General features: G+C 32.3%; 1 protein-coding gene across 2 annotated transcripts; it reads left to right on the top strand.

Annotated features, from left to right (window-relative positions):
• The first annotated feature begins 8,675 nt into the window (after nt 1-8,675).
• LOC149899595 (uncharacterized) lies at nt 8,676-19,252 on the top strand. 2 transcript variants are annotated; one of them, XM_090113955.1, is made up of 3 exons: nt 8,676-9,466; nt 12,830-13,025; nt 17,891-19,252. In XM_090113955.1, exons 1-3 carry the CDS (start codon nt 9,283-9,285, stop codon nt 18,024-18,026), a joined length of 516 nt encoding a protein of 171 aa, XP_089970081.1. In that variant the 5' UTR covers nt 8,676-9,282; the 3' UTR covers nt 18,027-19,252. The 2 variants fall into 2 exon arrangements, with proteins under 2 accessions (XP_089970081.1, XP_089970082.1); XM_090113956.1 differs by lacking the exon at nt 8,676-9,466 and adding an exon at nt 10,481-10,833.
• The last annotated feature ends 1,219 nt before the right edge of the window (nt 19,253-20,471 follow it).

The raw sequence follows: 20,471 nt of genomic DNA, 5'->3' as shown, positions 1-20,471 counted from the left end.
TTTTAAACATGGTTTATCCTTGTAGACCACGCGACCTCACACGTCACTTTTAGATACACGACTATAACTGTAGGCTTAATTTTCTTCGACAGTAATTATTAAAACGCCTAAAAGTATTACAGGCTATCGAGACAATAGAGGCATGTTTAAAGGATGATTTATAGCTGAAACAGAAGCCAATTTTCCTTATACCATTTTTCATTTTCAGTACATCTAATGGTTTGTAAAGCGAGTGCGCCAAAAAATTACGGACTGTAACGGGCGACCCAATTCTTAGTTACGTATATTGTTACGTGCTTTCGCGTAACACACGCAATGTACAGTCAGGAATAGATCGTGATAATGTTTATTTAATTTTAGACGACGGTTATATTTAAATAGCAAGTAGACGGTTTAGGAAAACTGCAGAATTAAAGTTATAAAAGTTAATACCTAGTTCAGAGAATACCTGTTCTTTTTTTTTTCCGAAATAACACGTACGGTGAATCGATAAAACAAAAATATATAAGACTTATCTGATATTCGACATGCTATTTAGTTTTGGTAAGTAGGCTAGCAGCCACTAGAAAATCTTTGACCAAGATGCATGTTCGCTTGGAATTGGAGTTTCGTATTTTAAATCACCTAATAGTAACATACTTATAAAAACTTCTCTACCCCATTGTACGTATATTGTATATTGTGAACTGGTGTGAACTGTGATATATTATCTATTTCTTGATATCAACACTCTTACATCACTATAATAATCGATATTGTTTTCCGTGTGACTTAGATCGATTTTCTTCGTGTTTGTTCTTACAGTAGCCTTGGGCACGCAACCTTTGATTTATTTTGGGGGTAAGTTTGGTTACAATTATAAGCTCGCAAAAGTGTTTCCTATTGTTTGAAGTATTATTTTAAGCCCGAGCCTTTGGTGTTTTAGACCTTTTTGTTTCGTTTGATATAGGCTGTTTATTATATTTATCTTATATGTTACGTATATACCTATAAACCTTTAGAATTACTTATTTATGTATATTGGTAAATATCGAGATCATAAATGGAAACACAATATCTGTTAAGTTTATTCAATACATTAAGTTACATTTCAATATAATAAAGCATAAGATTATTCTGCAAGGTAAAAAAAATGTAATTCGTTAAAAATATAAATGTTTCAACATTTTCGTTCAACTTTTGTGATAATTACTTCCCTCGTTAGAAAACAATTAAGTTAGAAGGTAATTCCGCTAGCTTATTTTTCATTTTATAATGGTATTGAAATTGTAATAGTAACTTAAAGAAACAGTTATTAAAAGCTTACAATATAAAAAAGGTACTCCTTTTCAAAATAAACTGGAACAAAATTGAAATACAACGTATACAAATCAACAAAGCAGTACTTATTCTTTCAAATATTAATTTAACCCGTCAGTACCTACCTAATTTGTATTAATTAATTTAAAATATATTATAATCAGGCAGAGAAAGTCACGTAAACAGCATGACTCGAGTCAGCTCATCCGAAGAGCTGCACTAGCAATAACATTGATTGATTGCTTTCTTTATTAGAGTCCTCGCTTCAATTTATGGTTTTTCACCTCAAGAGAGCAAATAAGACTTTATGTATTCTTTGTTATTGTAGTTTATTTGGACGGATTTAATTTCTTGTTAGTAATAAGAATACCAAATCTATACTAATATTATAAAGCTGAAGAGTTTGTTTGTTTGTTTGTTACGTGCTAATCTCAGGAAATACTGGTCCGATTTGAAAAATTCTTTCGGTGTTTGATAGGCCATTTATCGAGGAAGGCTATAGGATATATATCATTATGCTGAGACCAAGAAGAGCGGAGCCACGCGGGTGAAACCGCAGCTAGTGACTAAAATAAGAGTTGTTATTTTATGTGTGGGACTATTATATTATATTTTTCATTACCAAAAATAGAACCTATATATTTTATAAGTAATCAGTATTTACAGATAATTTTTCGCGATACGGTAGCCGAAAATGCCCTACCATTCAAAAATGCATGATTCAAATATCTTAAAATGTAAAGTCGAGAAGTGAGTGTGGTAAGATCATAACCTACTAAGAGTTTGTGAGAGTGACAGTCCGTATATTTTTAGCATAAACGGCCTTTAATATTTTTAGTATACAAAAAGCCTTAAAATGGCCGTTAAATTATTAATAGTTGCTTTAGTTATGTGTTTATGGATTGATATATCTCAAGGTAATACAATGCTTAATTTTAATCTGAACCTTATTAAAGTGTCTCTAACTCTCTAGTCTAGTCACATGCATTTGGTAGATTATTAGATGTAGAAAGTTTTATTTGAGTTGAGTGGCATGTTTTGTGAAGTATATGAAAAGTCGGTTAAAATACTTTATACCTAGTACCTACTCCTTACGAAGAATTAAATTTCCACGCGGTCCTCTGTGGGATGTAAATGTTTAAATTTCTTACCTTCTTAACATTTTGAATTAACAATTTCTACTGTTAATTTATCTATTTATAACAAGAAGACTGTGTTGTTGCAATTTTAAAATGTGAAATATGAAAACTATGAGCAGTAATTTGCGTATTGATGATTGGCTGAAAAAATAAACAAATGCTAGAGAATATTCAGACTTCCACTTCCGTTTAGGGATAAAAAGATACAATTGTCGTCTTAGACTATTATTAATTTCCATCTGGTTTATTCCAGTTATAAATAAAAGAGTGTTATTAAAGTGTTAAGCTTTTTGTTCGCTATTGATAAAGTTTGAGGAAGCAGGCTGTTCTTGATGTGATGATGACTGTTGTTCTTCTTACCTCATAATACAGAATTAAGTACCCATACTAGCATATAAGAAACAATATCAATATTTCTTGTTTTGATACATATCATATTATACAAATATAGCCGAATAATTTTGATCAACTGTTGTTAAATTTCCGAGCTAAAAGTTTAATTCGTAAAGTACCTACCGTATAATTTGTAGTCAAATAGGTATACTTTATATTTGTATAAATTGATAGTATGTACTAACACTTTAACGGTTGCTAGAAAATGTAAAATGTTATCATGCCTTTTAATTAGAAAATTAAAAATTATACCTTACAAGTAGTTCCTTAGCAGAAACTTGAGATGGGGCAAGCACTTAATTATAGCGCAGTTGATTAAATTTTTCTTATAACTAGCGAGGTCGGTGCTAATTACTGTACCTACTAGTATCGTGATAAAATATTTCTAGTAGAGCTTCGCTTATTTATTGTTTATACTAGGCTAGTTTGTTTATGTTTACTTATATGAGCCGTAGTTATGATTTGTAAGTTATATGGTACGTAATAAGTTTAATAAAAATTGTTTCAACCTTAATATGGAATTCATCAAAATTCTAATTACATAATTGTTATAGTAGTATAGTTGTTGTAGAAATAGTAGCAGTGGTAAATATAAACACTGCAACTGGTCTCATGACAATCAAACAAGGAAATTTTTAACCGAAACTGAAGCACTTAATGGGAAGACTATCCTACCTATGAATTTGTACACTAACTGTCGTAAAAATAAAAGCCAAGTATTAACATTTTCCACTTTTGATTTACTTTACTAGGGGATATATTTTACATAAACGAATGGAAAATAACTAAATTAAGTAAGATATTAATATATGTATATCCGTACAACCAGTGCTTTAAGCAGTGGGAAATTGTCCATATTGAGGTCATGTTAAGGCCTCCGTGGTCTCTCACAAAGACAATAGCCATTATCGTATCCCACAAGACATCTGCAAGGTTTCTCAACTATGACGTATAGCTATATACAGCTATGTATACTTGGTGGTTATCTAACCACAGCCATTCGTATTAATACCTAGATACATCGGTTTGATCAAGTTGCGGTACCTTACTTTAAACTAAACATTCATATTAATATGTAAATATTTTAGTTTACTTTAGTGTTTGTTGTGAAATAGATAAAATATTTATCGATCAAGGTTTAATTTCAAAATACATATGATGTCGACGATATTTATAGAACCTGCCTGAAATATTGAATAATTTTTAAATGTGAATAAAATCAAACCATCTTTTGCCATCGACATAGTGTACCTGAGACCTTCACGTTCCCAGCGGCACAGATATATCTGTACTTTCCATTACTGCGTTACGCGTTGTTTTAAACCTTGTCCTATACCAGAGATTGTGGCGGCACGAGGCATATTAAACCCCACCGCCCGTAGGAGACCAAAATCCTTTTTTTGGCGCCAAATAAGACAAAGGGTGCAAATTTTTATTTTATCAGTACGGCACGAGGTCTAAGAAACCCGGTATTAAGGTCGGTATACCATTGAACTAGGAATCAATAGCACATCTCAGTTAAATAGTTATCACTTTCCTACACTGAACCAGATGGAAGTTATGCCTCCCGCACGACAGAGAACGCGCTATAACGACGAGACACGGACAGGGTGTTTCAAGCCCTGTTTCGCACCTAACGTGTTAATACTACAGTCGACCTAACTAATTTTATGGCTAATAAAATTAATACTTTTCATGCTAATTAAGATTTAAGAATTGAAGAAAAACAATTAAATTTATTAGATTTCATGGCTCAGCGCAATTGCAGCGTACTCAAAAATCAAAAATCTATTAACCCATTGACCACCGTAAGGCCCGATCGGGGCGCGACACAATAGATTTTCTATTGTGTCTGTGATTCCGAGGACTGATGGATTAAAATCTTTTTAAATTGATAAAATAATGGGTAAAAAAAAAAATCTCAAAAAAAAATCACTGCAAGCGTAGTTACTGAACTAAGTACTGACTTAAGTACATTTCCATCATAAAAAGCAGTTGTTTTATTGAGCTAAAATAGATTTTTTTGTTAGGTAGTGTCAAGAGTTTGATTTCTGGGTCAGACTCAGTGTAATTGGTTGAAGAATTCATTAGCAGCGGATACATCGGATTTGTTCTCAATAAAATACTTAAATCTGCTTTTGAGATGAAAAACAAGATTTTTATGTAAAAAAATAAATCTTATTAGGAAATTGTTTGTGTGCACACATACGCGCTAAATAGCTGAACCTTTCGGCATTTTTTTGCCTCACTTGGGTTGTTTAAATTATTTTTCAATAGATGTGAACTGCTTCACAATGTAGTTTAACCTTAAATAACTAATTGATTAGCGATTTTTTTGTTATTCTAAAAAATGCATAGTGCTACAAATTCCAAAGCATTACTGTGATTATAATAATAATATGATTGACGCTAACAATAGGTAATCCAGTATCCAGTAGGTCTGAAAATATTGTGATAAAGATTAACTTCACCTGTATTTTTAATTAAATGTCTTCATTTGTTTCTGTACCATTCATTACTGGTGTCAATATTGCGTCATGTCAATATGGGAGATAATTCCAACAGTCGGAAGGAAACAGACATTACGTGAAATATTATGTTACAGCCGCCTCTATAATATTATGTGGGAATTGGGAAATACATGAACGTACTAGCATTGTTAACAAGTTTGCAACTATATTGTGGATGTTGATATTAAATTAGCATCGCCGGTAACATTGTAACTTTTTCACAGTTTCGTATTTAAGTGTTTTATTCGCTTGCAAATCACGCTCACATGGCCTTGCATTTTGGGTCTTACAAATTGTCATTTGGTAAAATAATGGCTTACTTCTGCTTTGTAAGAAGAAAAAAAAAGATTGTATGATATTGTATTCTATAAAACAAAAAGTATTCGTTTAAAAACACGTTAAATAATCAAGAAAAAATTGTTTTTTAGACAATCAAGAATGAGGCGATATCACGTCTTGACATTCTTTGAATGCGTAATTATTAAAAAATATATTTAAAAAAAAGGTTCTACACTCATGTGTACAAAATATTTAAAAACTTGTCCATAAAATCTGAATTTCTGATCTTATCCTACATTCAAGAGGCAGTATAAATATAAACCAAGCACCTCGAGACTCGTGTTAAGAACTGTAGACTAGTGAGGATCGTTATTGCACGCCTCATAAGCGAAGCGTTGAGGTGGGTACTACTGTCACTTCGCGCAAAACATCTGATTTTTCAAACTTAAAATGTCTTTATGTATCATACATTGCACTTGTAAGATAATACATACACACACATATTAAGAAAAAACACTATTTTTAACGTTCATGATATTTTTGATGTCATTTTTGTTATTTAAACTAGTTAAAAAACAGTTTAAAAAAGTTCTGTCTTGGACGTCCGTGTGTCTGTATGTGCGGATCCTTTTTCTTGTTAACACGATAGCGACCGAAATACTTTACTAATCGAGTCTTTTTTTTTCTCTTACGCTTGAGTATGCTCAGGAATAGAACCCTTTCATTTTTCAGGGTCTGATTCGATGTGGTTTAATTGTTATTAAATAAACAAAAATAATAATTAATAAATATTTATTAAAAAAAAAATTATGAGGCGTGCACTTTTGGATTTTCCAAATTATTTTTATATTACAGCGATTTGAATGTATAAATATAAATTCTTTGCTACGAAATCCCTTTACATAAGTGGATAAAATACGGACGAATTCAAGATATAATGTTATATATTATCATAAATTATATGAGCAATCGGAATGCTTAAAGATAAATAGAGCATTAATTGTTCTAGAGAGTGAGAGTTCAGAGCACTGATTAAGCATCTAATTGTTAAGAGATTCATAACATGTTTATTAGAGTTTTTTTATAAGTTCTTAAATAAATATGTCTTATAGTTTTTTGGTTATCCTGTAACGATTTAGCTTATTTAAATGTTATAATTTTATTTATCTATATATATAAAACTCAAAGGTGACTGTTATAGTGATCTATCAACGCACAGCCCAAACCACTGGACGTATCGGGCTGAAATTTGGCATGCAGGTAGATGTTAGGATGTAGGTAGGCATCCGCTAAGAAAGGATTTCCCGAAATTCTTGCAGGAACGGGGAAAAACGGGGATGCACGTACAAAGTCGTGGGCGGAAGCTAGTTTAAAATAAAATTATATTTTTAGGAACCCTCATCGCCTCGCGGCGCGCCGTCAAAGGTTGATCCGGGTTTTAAAAATATAACCGATGTTAGACCGGGAGATACTGACACAAAATTTCGAGTCATTTGTAACAGGATGGCGGTTCTACAGGGGTCTTAGTACGCAATGACAAAAAGAAAAACGATGGTGTGAACGCTGGTACCGGCGGCTTAGTCGCGTGGGCGTTAGTCGAACTCGTCGGAAAAATAGCGAAGTCAAACGATTTGTAACACAAAAATTTTAGAATTTACCGATAGCCCATAAAAAAGAAGTAGGCGGTAGTGTCATGCCATACTTTTCCGGTGTGACTTACAGCCCGCCATACCGACGCGAATGTGTTGATTTAAAAAAAACAATTCAACCATTTGTACCAGGCTAACTTTTGCACAGGTAACCATCGTCGTGCAGCCATTTACGAAAATCGCCATTCCATACTTTTTGGACGATTCCAAATGGTCGCCATACCGCCGAAAATCTGCAAATTTTTTTTTTCGCCGAACCATTTGTAACACTCTAAATTTTTTTTTCAACAACTCCTGAATGATTATAAATAGAAGTGTGATAATGCCATACCTGTGGGAGGTGGCGAATGTGTATAAGATTTTTTTTTATTGTATGATTTTATTCGTATTTTGAACGATTTGTAACAGTATGGCATTAATCTTTCCTATAAGTTTGAGGTTCAACAAATATAAATACAAAATTTCAAAGATCTAGGTGGTAGAAATCTTCACTTCTAAAAAATTAATAATAAATTTATTTATGAAGTATGGCAGCACTTTTTCCCCCTACTAGAAGTATGGCAAATATAATAATGGTCACATTTTATCAAATACCCTCCAAAAATCCAAATGCAATACTGGTACAAAAAGTTTGGCGAAAAAAAAAATTTTTGCAGATTTTCGGCGGTATGGCGACCATTTGGAATCGTCCGAAAAGTATGGTATGGTGATTTTCGTAAATGGCTACACGACGATGGTTACCTGTGCAAAAGTTAGCCTGGTACAAATGGTTGAATTGTTTTTTTTAAAATCAACACATTTGCGTCGGTATGGCGGGCTGTAAGTCACACCGGAAAAGTATGGCATGACACTACCGCCTACTTCTTTTTATGGGCTATCGGTAAATTCTAAAATTTTTGTGTTACAAATCGTTTGACTTTCGCTATTTTTACGACGAGTTCGACTAACGCCCACGCGACTAAGCCGCCGGTACCAGTGTTCACACCATCGTTTTTCTTTTTGTCATTGCGTACTAAGACCCCTGTAGAACCGCCATCCTGTTACAAATGACTCGAAATTTTGTGTCAGTATCTCCCGGTCTATGTCACTCATGCCACGAAATAGGTTTCTGGTGATGAAAAAATTTTCAGAAATGTTTCAATACCGGCTTAATTTATTTATGTATTATAAAGAAACAAAATTTTCCTCATAACAACATATTAGATAAGATTAAAAACTGCAACCCTACACTTATTCGGTTTGACGAGTACAAACAAGCTTGCATGCTAATTATATAAATTTCTTGCGATACATAATTTAATACCGCGTAAAGTAGTGTCAAATGGTTAGATAAGGTCTTGTATAACATTCCTTCTAGTACTTTCTGCAAACAATAGACAGTGGGGTTGTTAGTGTTTGTATCGCAATTTCAGTGCAGTCACGGTGATGACGTTTGAATTAACGCATGCGCGTTCGCGCATTTTACATTTCGCGCGGTTTTTGGGCAAAGCATAGTGAAACCTCTTTTGATTTAAAAATTGTCGTTGGCACATTACTCACGTGTAATTTCCAAATTGAATAATAAATTACGTTTCTAATAATAAATAATCCTAAAAGCTTTAATTAATGCAATGAAAATGCAATAAGATAATTAATATATTATAATAAATGATGACAATTTCTATGAAATATTTTGAATGAAGCATTGGTGCGTGACGCTCGTCACATACTTAGACGATTATTTAATCCTTGACCAATCGAGTAGTCCTGACGACTAACCTAATCGACACGGTGATTTAGTAATAGATACTATGTCCATTACATTACGACACTAACCTGCGTACCCGTGTTAGACATGGTCAGTTATAATTAAACGAGCACCAAATATCGTCGTATAGAAAAAGTTACCACGAAGGTTGTGTAGACTGTGCAAGAAAAAAAAAACAAATTTAAAATTCGAATACTTTCGAAGTTTGAAAACAAAGCGCTCGTTTAAAATTTGTTCGAAGTTGGTGTTAACTTTTTTATTGAACGATGGAGCTTGTGAAATTTTTTTACGTGTGGACTGTGCTAACATTTCTGGTATTACACGGTGTGCTGGTTGGCACAGAGCAGAGTGCGTTCGAATTGCCTGTGCAATTAGTTGGGTTCCCGTTTATCATTATGGCTGTGAGAGTGACGAATTTTATCAAGAAATTATCGTACGCTCTTAGTCCAGGTAAAGTTGTTACTATAAATAATATTTCTGCATTGAATTTTGTATCTATATCTATTTAACTAAATTTTATTATTCTTACTTAGGTACTTATAACAATTAAATATAAAATTGAAAAAGCAATTAATAGGCTGTGGGAAAAGACTCACCAAAATAGCTATAATATATTTTATGAATTTAATTATTGTGGCTCACAAATCTAATAAGATTTGTTAGCCATAATTAAATTATCATTAATAAAATGTTACACATATTTTTATGTCGCAATGAGCAATGCCTTTTGCCATCGTTTAAAAAGCTGATGCGATTACAAAAACTTAATGACGCAGAGCGCTTATTGCGTGAGTTTAACTCGCGCTTGACTAGTTTCATTTTTATTTTATTAATATTTATATGAATATAAATAATAAAAGTTCCTTGACCTTCCGTTACTCATTGGATTTAAATTTCAATAAAAATATGATTTTATTTTATTAATTCATTACACAATTATACTTAAAACTAAGGACAATAAAATAAAACCACATTTATTATTAATTATAAGATCTAGGAGTTAGGACACACCGGTTAGCCTTGTTCGTTATTATCATAAATTATAAACATTTACTTTGTTGTTTGGATAGTTTTTATGCTTGATATAAATGAGCTTGCGAAACTTTTTACAAGCCTTCATTAGAAGTTGTACTTAAAAGTGTATTCATGTAAATACAGCAACTTGGGGAACTAAACATAACTTTAGAACAAAACCGTTTTAACTTTGTGTTCACGGTGAAGTAAGGTTGGTTAAAAAACTGGCAACACTCAACAGTCTATCTAATTACATACAGAGGCTAATTAAAAATAAAATATACATCTAAGGATGCTAGTTTAAACAAATTGAGATATTTTTTTATCGAGAAGATTCTGCACGAAAGTACAAGTGAACACAATAACCTACTTGCAAGAATGACATAACTTTCCGATTGACCAACGAGACGGGGAAGCCGTTACGTTCCGTGTCACTCACACCGCGCTTTACCATCGTTGCCAGTTCTAGCTGTACCGCTTTAAGCACGTGTAGACTGCGCTTTATTAATTTGAAAAAGAAAAAAAAAAGAAATGAGATAACGCGCGCGAATTTTGAAAATAGAACGCAGTTTTATAGTTCTTGTCGTGAAAAATTTTGGCGGGATAGCAGCAAAATCTAAATTTCAAAATGCAGTTTGGTGTTATATGTTGTTCTTTTGTAATTTTGTTAGTTTGTTTTAATAATGTTGCAACTGAAGAAGCTCCATTTGAATTGCCAGTACAGCTCGTTGGATTTCCATTTATAGTTGGTAGTGTTAAATTGACGAATTTCTTGAAGAAATTGAGCTATTCGTTGAGTCCTGGTATGTATGCCTTGTAAATAAGTGAAACTAATATTAAGAGTACTTGAATCATAATATTAATGTGTGTAGAATTTTGAGAATGTGTTGAATACTCGTTTTCTTTATACGAGTTTATAATAAAAGTCCACTGAGTACAACAATGATCGTAATATGTAATATGTAAAAAAAAAAAATATGTCTAGGTAGGTACTATCGTATACGTGTGTATATCGTATATGTCTTACTTGCACAAGTTATTTCACTAGTCAAATATTTAATCGATCACAAATAAATCCTTATTTTTAAGTAATTTCCATATATTTCATGCTTCTTTATTTTATAAATGCTATATTATGCATGTTAGTATCGAACAGGTTTTCTACATTTTAGCGAAATTGCAATATATGTTTTATAATGTTATTATCATAAAATATACATAATGAATCTCGTAAAAAAGAATATTGCCCCTTTTGGGACGGAAGCGAACGTCATTATGAGTAATAAATAATGTAGAGTCAGCAGATATTACTTAATATATCAAAAGGTTGGTAATATTTTAGTGAGTCACCATACTTTACCTTCGTACTTTTTGTAAAATGAATAATAATATCAATGATAATTACGATATTATTATTAGTTACCCCCAAAGCAATAAAACCACGAGGGTGTTATTTCTTTTCTCAAGCAGGGTAAGATATACAATTGTGTCAGTCTTGTAAAACATAGAATATGACCATGGAAGTATATGACCTAATTGCCCGTACAAATAATAATTAATCAGAGGCACACATGTGACGTGTATCTGCCCCTTATAATATTTACGGACATCAGAGTAAACTATAATTTTATATTAATAATCATTTCATAGTATATACGATAAACATGTTTGGCAAGTTACATTATTAATAGCTAACAAGTAACATATAGGAGAGAGTTAATTAATAAGAAGAAGCATAATTTTGCTAAATATGTATTACAATATAGAGTCATACAAGTCCCAGTAGTCATAGTTAGATTTATTCAGCATTTATACATATACTTAAAACTAAGTATTGAAAGGACTTTAACATAACGTATGTAGTTTCAATTGAACAAATGGACCAATAATAATCAATCAAACCGCGAAACATTATTTTCACTATTCAATTTAACCAAAAACAATATTCCATATTTACTCGATACGGGAAATCGTGCCGCTGCATGCATTATTTATTTAAACAGACCCAAATTTACGATGGAAGTCGGACCATTAAATATGTATTTCCGCATATAGAAAATTTCGGTGACATTTTGCTTCGCCTTTTTATTGTTGAAAAGGGCTCATCCTGCCGACCGATTCATGCAATATAATTTAAATGTTTAATTTTCACCGACTTGCAGTTTTGGAAAATTGAAAAATTTATTTACAGATACTACAAATAAAAAAGTTAAACAAATATATTAATTATTTAACAAACTATTTACAAGACACAACCAAGTTTTAAAATTAAATGTACTGCTATACATTAAGCACAGATAATATCATGTATGTATTAGAAATGTATACTACATTATTACATACATGAAAAAACAAATGAAAACCATACAACTGCAATTTATATTTTGTAACAAAATGTCGCACAGCAAGGCAGTAGCACAGGCAGTAGGTAATTCAGAAGCGATACATCATCCGAACTTTTAAAACAAAAAGCTTTGAAGTGCTGTATAGATGGAATGGATAGCTAATCAATTTTACGAGAAGACTATGTATGTTACCTATAGATAAGGTATAACATGTTTATCTATAAGAACATTTTTAATACAATCTAACATTTTTCTTTTCTTATTTGTCAAAATTAGGATTCGTATAATTAACATTCATAGTAGCGATTTAAATCAGTATGTATTTTACATTATTTACCCCCATGTATGTATCAAAAATACATTACTCAGTGTTTTTGAAACTGGGCTACTGCAGTCTGATGGTCTATACATATCCATAATGGATGGCTTACTTATTAGTCTCCATTTTTTCCAGCCACATACCGCTCAAGAAACCGCCGCGAGTTGACATTCGCAAGCGAACCAGAAACATTCGATGTACAAGAGGTAGAGAAATACATAGTCGGTGAATTCGGTACACGAGCCTGTGTGTTTGAGCGAGTATGTGCTCAGTATGCCAAGAGAGCTAGAACACAGCCGAAACCGCAGATGGACTGGCCTGATGTATTTAGGTATGTATCTTCTAAATAATAACAATGGTTTGTAAGGTAATTTTTGAAGTGCAACTTCTTTAGGCGCGTTGAAAGTAAAATTTCAAGGTCATGGTAATACCGTCACGTCACGGAGTAAGGCGACAATTATATCTTTGGATCTTGCCAAAGAAGTTTCACTTCTGACACGTGTGCTCGGCACACACGATTTTTTTTTTTTAATAATAGGAAGTTATGTTTACTGTACAAACATGTAGTTTTCTTTATTTTTAAATAATTTATTCATATGTAACTTATATGTATTAGATAAGTAATATAACTGAATAAATGTGGGCTACTACCCCGATTAATTTTATTCTTATGGCAAAGAAAAATATATTTATAACCATCAGATAGAAACCAAGCAAAGAAAAATATTTCAAAGTCACATGTGTATTTATAAAAGAGAAAGGAAAAGTTAATTATAATAAAATTCAGTAACATATATTATATTTTGCTACCATTCATTGATTCTCAGAAGGATCGAATTTTCTATACCTTCGTTTCCTTCCCGGAGCAAGCACATACATAATACAGAACGAGTCATTGATTCTCTGTAACTTCCTTGTAAGTCAAGTAATTCCTATCACTTTTCATTATGTGAAATCTTAGTACTACTGCCCCGTTAAATCGTGGTTAGTCAACTAGTAAATGAGAATTTACTATGGTTGTAATATCTGCACCAATAAGCCTATACGAAACAATTTCGCCAGCTTACAGTTTGCAGTGAAGTTTAGATTTTATAACTTTGTCTATATTGGGCCACTTTACTGTCTAACGTTTTAGGCAGACTGCCAAGCTAAATGGATTTAGGATGAATTGGCCTGCAAGTAACAGATGACCATATTTGTTTTAGTTATATGCTTTGGTGCAATACTTCTTGAATGTTTAAAAATACTTAGGTATTTTTCACTTTTTTGTGCGACAACATTTTTATTACCTAAGTTTTTCTGATGATAAAGCAATTTTTTAGCAAGTTATCTCTTTCTAAGATGGGGAATGTGGATCAATAGTACCTAAATTAAAAAAAAAAGAATGATATAATACCTAATTCGCTCAGAAAATAAGTTTGTCCTCTTTGTTTCCCCTTTCATTTATTTCAAAGCACTACTACCTCTTGTAGATATTTTGCTTTTACGTGGACGTTAAAATGTCTTATGCAATAAACGTCTGTGCAGTGTACTTAAGAACATAACTGGATACTAAAGAAAACTCTAAACAAAACATAGTTGACTTTAAATGCTGTAAGAAATAAGGAAAAAACATTTACTTAGTGGAAAAGCTTGTAATTACTTTTACACAATTACCAACCAACTTTAAGTAAAAAAAACGGGCATTTCTGTTTGTAAAATTGACAAATAAAGAAAAAAACCTTCGTATACATTTGCAAAAAGCGTCATTAAATATTTATAAACGATACAAAGTTCACTAAAACAATGGTCGTCCTTGACACGGCGCATGAAGGCATGGGTTTCTACGGTTACAAAACTCAAGGCCACGCGAAGCAGGCCAGTGATTGTGAATGCACCGATGCTAAGTGGGCCGTTGATGTAACTCGTACGCAACCGGACTGTAGATAGTATGAGAGAGTCACGTAGTTTTTGCTACATATTTTGCGCGAAAGGGTGATGTTATTAAATGGATAGTGCATATGAAAGGTGAAATTTGAAGAATATGTGTTTCGTATGTCAGAAATTTTGCGAGAAGCTCATATTTTATTTAGTATACTTATTTTGAATAATATAAAATATAACTTTTACACTCTGATATTATTAACTCGTATTCGTGCTTTCAGTGGTTAAAATATATATTTATTTTAAAGATGTGATTAGTAGCTAAGTTTATGGGGTACGAATGTACGTAGCAATTTTTTTTAAATTTCCTGAAATTTAATTTTACTTTTGTATGTACAAAATACAAAGTTTAACCAAAGTACTTGCTCGTGATTGCTCTCAGTTGATAGCAGATATTATGCAACAACCGCGGTAACTTTCTCTCATCTAATCTAACTTTGAAATACGTCAAATAAACAATGGATATAGGTACTGAAAACAAAATATAATAAAATCCTTATAAAATCATATTTACACGTCAATGTACTTAAACATTTAATACTATAACTATAATTATTATTATTTGTTGCTCGAGAATCGTAAAATTAAAATCATAATTAAGTTTAATTTAGGCTGTATTTCAATACAATCAATTTAAAATTTAATGTCTCGTGTGTGAAGGTTAAGTTTGGAAAGCAAATGTATTCATGACTTGCTAAAATTTCTCAATCGCATTTGTTGCAATCGAATTAATTCACCAGAATATACGAAATAAACTGGTGTTCTTATAATTTTTAGACTCTACATATAAGAATTTTATATATCTATTAAAATAAATAAATACTTTTTATATTGTATTGTTACTTAACTTAACTAAACTACAAGTGTTAGCAGAAATTATTTTAATATAAAACTTACAAAATATATAGTTAATATTGTACAACACTTCGAAATTATAGTTGAAATATAAAAAAACTACGTTGCTCGATTGTGAATAATAACGTGGATTTTTTCTAATCTTCACACAATAATAGTATAAGTAGAAATGTAGATAGATTGAAATGTGGCTAATTAGCCAGAATTAACTTCAGTTACCTCTTTTTATGATAGTAGTTGAATCATGACATACTTTGACGAGTGCATTGAGTTCGTTAGGCGCGGGACATATACAAGCGGCGCGGCGCGCATCGGGCGCACCGCGGGCGCGCCAGCCGGCGCGCCTCGGGCACGCTGCCGGCACGCCTCGGGCGCGCTGCCGGCGCGCATCGGGCGCGCTGTTGGCGTCCGAAAATGATATTTATATAGAGTGGTTAAATGCATTTTCTTCATGCATAATTTAGTAAAATTATGTTTTTTGTGCTAAAAGAGATTTGAAAGTAACGTTAATTTGAAAGTAACGATTTTGTTTTGATAATTCCTTGTAAGTAAATAGCGAGGATAACCCCACGATTGCAAATATATCTTTGTTGGAAATGTTGGAATTTACTTGGAAAATTTTATAGTACTTTTAAAGTAATTTTAAAGTAGTACTGGTGTAATGATGGAAGAAAAGAAGGTTAAAATAACACAAAATTTATATTGTACTAGCGGTCCGCCCCGGCTTCGCCCGTGGTACATATTTCGCAATAAAAGGTAGCCTATGTTCTTTCTCAGGGTCTAAAGATTATCTGTGCCAAATTTCATCAAAATCGGTCCAGTACCTAGTTTATGCGTGAAAACCATACATACATACATACATACATACATACATACATACATACAAACCTTTCCTCTTTATAATATTAGTATAGATAAAATATGGTTTTCAAACACAGGTTTACATTTAAACCATATAAATCTTATCATTAAAATCTCAGTTCAAAAGTATTTACAGTACTGATCATTCCACAATATTATTACAATTACAAATAAATAAAAAACACAATCAAAATCAGGATTATCTTTATTTCTGACATTGTAAATACATGGGAACTTTCATTATGCTCTTCTTCATTTTCACTTTCCCTACTGCCATCACCTGTGTAAATCATTTCATCGATTAATTCAATTCACCTTTAAAAACAAAACGAAGAAGGGTATGTAATAGCAGCTCTATATAATTCCACACAGAGAGAACACATTTTTGACTGACAGGCTACCGTCTCCTATAGACCGGGAGATACTGACACAAAATTTCGAGTCATTTGTAACAGGATGGCGGTTCTACAGGGGTCTTAGTACGCAATGACAAAAAGAAAAACGATGGTGTGAACGCTGGTACCGTCGGCTTAGTCGCGTGGGCGTTAGTCGAACTCGTCGGAAAAATAGCGAAGTCAAACGATTTGTAACACAAAAAATTTAGAATTTACCGATAGCCCATAAAAAAGAAGTAGGCGGTAGTGTCATGCCATACTTTTCCGGTGTGACTTACAGCCCGCCATACCGACGCGAATGTGTTGATTTAAAAAAAACAATTCAACCATTTGTACCAGGCTAACTTTTGCACAGGTAACCATCGTCGTGCAGCCATTTACGAAAATCGCCATGCCATACTTTTCGGACGATTCCAAATGGTCGCCATACCGCCGAAAATCTGCAAATTTTTTTTTTGTAAAAATTGTAACAGACAAATGACTCGAAATTTTGTGTCAGTATCTCCCGGTCTACTACCACCCGATTTGTTTTTGATTGTGTATGACCGTGAATTGACCTCTATTTGGATGTGATGGGGGAAGCGCGCCTGCGGTACGCCTGCGGTACGCCCGCGGCGCAACCGTGGCGTGCCGCCTCGTCGCCTTTCCAAAATTCTTTCATACAAAATGTATAAGAAGGACGTGGTGCAAAACAGATTCAAGAGGTGCGCTTATGGCACGCCCGCGCCCGCGCCTCTTGTGTTTGACCCGCGCCTTAGTGTGCCGTTTGATGATCGAATGTTGTGTTGGTAAACTTATCTTAACTTTCTATCTACCTTTTTACTCATAATAGATATTATAATTTATACTAATATTATAAAGAGTTTGTTTGTCTGTTTGTTTGAACGCGCTAATCTCAAGAACTACTGGTCCAATTTGAAAAATTCATTCGGTGTCGGATAGTCCATTGTTCGAGGAAGGCTTATAGGCTATTACGCTAACAAAAACAGAATCGGATCCACGAGGGTGAAACCGCGGAGCGCAGCTAGTCATTGATATTATGTATACCTATGTAATGTTATTGTTTCTTTTGACCCTATACAAATGGCCTTAAAATAAACAGTACCTACCGCTTCTTTTCTCCTTATTTATAGTATAATAATAAATGCTTTTTCTTTTCCAGCCAATACAAAAGTTCACCAGACCAAGCCAAAGAACTATATCTTCTCAGCGTATTTCTTGGTGACATAGTGGGTTCCCCGCAGCTTTGTCACCAGTTGGGCAAACGAAGAGGCTGTGACGATTCCTTGTTGAGATAAAACATAATTGTTTTATTTTATACGTTTTTGTGTTTGTAGGAAAAAAGGTGTGTGGTTGTAAGAACGAAATAAGCTGTTCATTGATTATATTCAAATTGAATTCAAATTTTATGCAAATACATATCTACACTAAAGGTTACCGATTTCACAGGATAGAACAAAAAACATCCTTACATCCCAAACTCTTCTTTTAATAGATATAATTCGATGATTGTGTTTTTCCTAGAAGGTGAGGTGAGGTCCTAAAATATTGAAATGTTAAGTGTATGCTTTTTAATTATAATAGTTTAAATTGTTTTTTTTTGCATTGATAGTTGATACTATGAGGGTGAAGAGAATTAGATAAATAAGTTGTATGTGGATTTAATGTTTTATATTTGGTGCTTTTAAGATTATTTGGTTTTTGTAGAGCATTGTTTGGTATTGTATAGCAATATGAAGATAATTATTTTGTATGTATGTACTTAGAAATAAGCAATGAAAAGTTACCACGTCAATTAATGTGATGTATTATTAAGTTAAACGGTTGTAAATAATAAGCACAATTTTATTATAAAGATGATAAATTTTAAATAGAGCTTTTACTATTTGCATTAAAGTCATTTTTTGGCATATATTTTCTCAAAATATTTGTCATTAAATTATTTTTAACTGACTAATATACGCCAATAAGAACTTATTCAGTTGTGAAACTGGTAATTAAAATTTTAGGTTAAGATAAGTAGAAGAAATTGTAAACTTAGAAATCAAGTGTTAAAATTTTAAAATTTATATTGTTTGTTCGCTATAAGATGTAAATTAGAATAAATTTCAGAGATACCCAATTAGAAAGAAAATGTGTTCACTATAAATAGTAATAAAACTTTGTTGTTTTATAATAATTTCATGATATAATTTAATATTGAATGTAATTTATTATTATTACACATAACTAGTAGTTGTAACTAGTTTATATGTGTTTATATAATTTAGTTGTATATTAATCGCGCGCATCATAAGTTACCTATATTGTGATGAATAAATTCGTTATTAGTTTTTATAGACTGTTTAGTTATTTCTCAATAACTCAATACATGAATTATTATTAAGTATACGTAAGAAATCTCGTGAATTCTTCCTCTTAGTTGCCAGTTTATGAAGTAATATTGGATCTTATTTTGTTATTATGGCTTCGGAATTTACAGTTCATACTTGGTGAAATGTTTACTAATAAACTGGATTATTATATTAACATTGTCTTTTTTATCCCGAATCCTTAGAACTATACACAGAAAGATATAATTTTTTAAGTTTATGTGAAATAATATTCTAGAATACCTAGTCAATATTGACCTTATGTACGAAAATTGCAAATTATTATAGTATTCATAATACAGTAGGAATAAGCTGTACTACTTATTTTAGGTGTTAATGTAATTTTATGAAATATCCCAATAGGTATGACATAATATGCTTATATGCTTGAACGCGCTAATCTCAGGAACTACGTCAGGACAGGTCTGATTTGAAAAATTTTTCGGTGTTAGATAGCCCAATTATCGAGGAAGGGTAATAAGGCTATATAATATCATCACGCGACCAACAGGAGCGGAGCACTGCGTAAGCGTAAGTAACATTATCCCGATTTAGGTCATCGATATTTATAATAAAAAAGTTATGAGCGATAATCACATCAAAAAAGGTCATACAAAAAACATTTTTATCACATCATTAAAAATCATAATGGAATTATTTTACGATATTATAAACTAGGATATAGCCTATAGTAGGCCAGTAGAAATCGACACTAAAAAACCCTAAATTCGCAAAGCACGATGTAGATTTGAATTTTTGGTATGTTGTTTGGATCAGTTAGGGTGATGTAAATCCCAATTTGCAACTTCGAAAAAGTTGTGCTCGCTGCGCACCACGTGATAAACTGCGAAAATTTTGGACTTTTTTTCACTTTTTGCTCTAAAAGTCATAAACTATGCGTTTCCGACAAGTATGATTCAGTACATAAATTAAGGTTATTAAATTTGCAACAATTTAAGCCTAACCGCAGCTCTCTAAACCTTAGAACGACTAAACTGTGGCCATTCGAAGATGGTTCATTTTTCCCGAAATATTGAAATTTTTAGTTTTGCTCCCGTTTGAAGCAAAATATTGGCAAAAACCGCTCGTTCTATGAGAATTTCGTATAATAAAGTTGTAGTGCATTTAATTTTCTTTCATAAGAGCATAGAACAAAGTCTGTGAGACAAATAGTTCACTCACAATATCTGAAAAACAAAAAGAAGGTAGAAATAGATTTTTAAAGAATTGAAACTGAGGGCATATAAAATCATAAAAAGGATAATACTTTTTCATTTGCAGGATAGGTAATTAACAAAATTACAAAGATAATTAAATTTGCAACAATTTAAGCCTAACCGCAGCTCTCTAAACCTTATAACAACTAAGCTG

Source organism: Colias eurytheme, chromosome 20, assembly GCF_061535395.1.
Source record: "Colias eurytheme isolate Ceu_HAF_F1 chromosome 20, ilColEury1 Martin Lab GWU primary, whole genome shotgun sequence".
Classification (NCBI taxonomy): Eukaryota; Metazoa; Arthropoda; class Insecta; order Lepidoptera; family Pieridae; genus Colias; species Colias eurytheme.
Note: the sequence above shows the minus strand (reverse complement) of the source record. Positions and strands in the feature narration are given on the sequence as shown.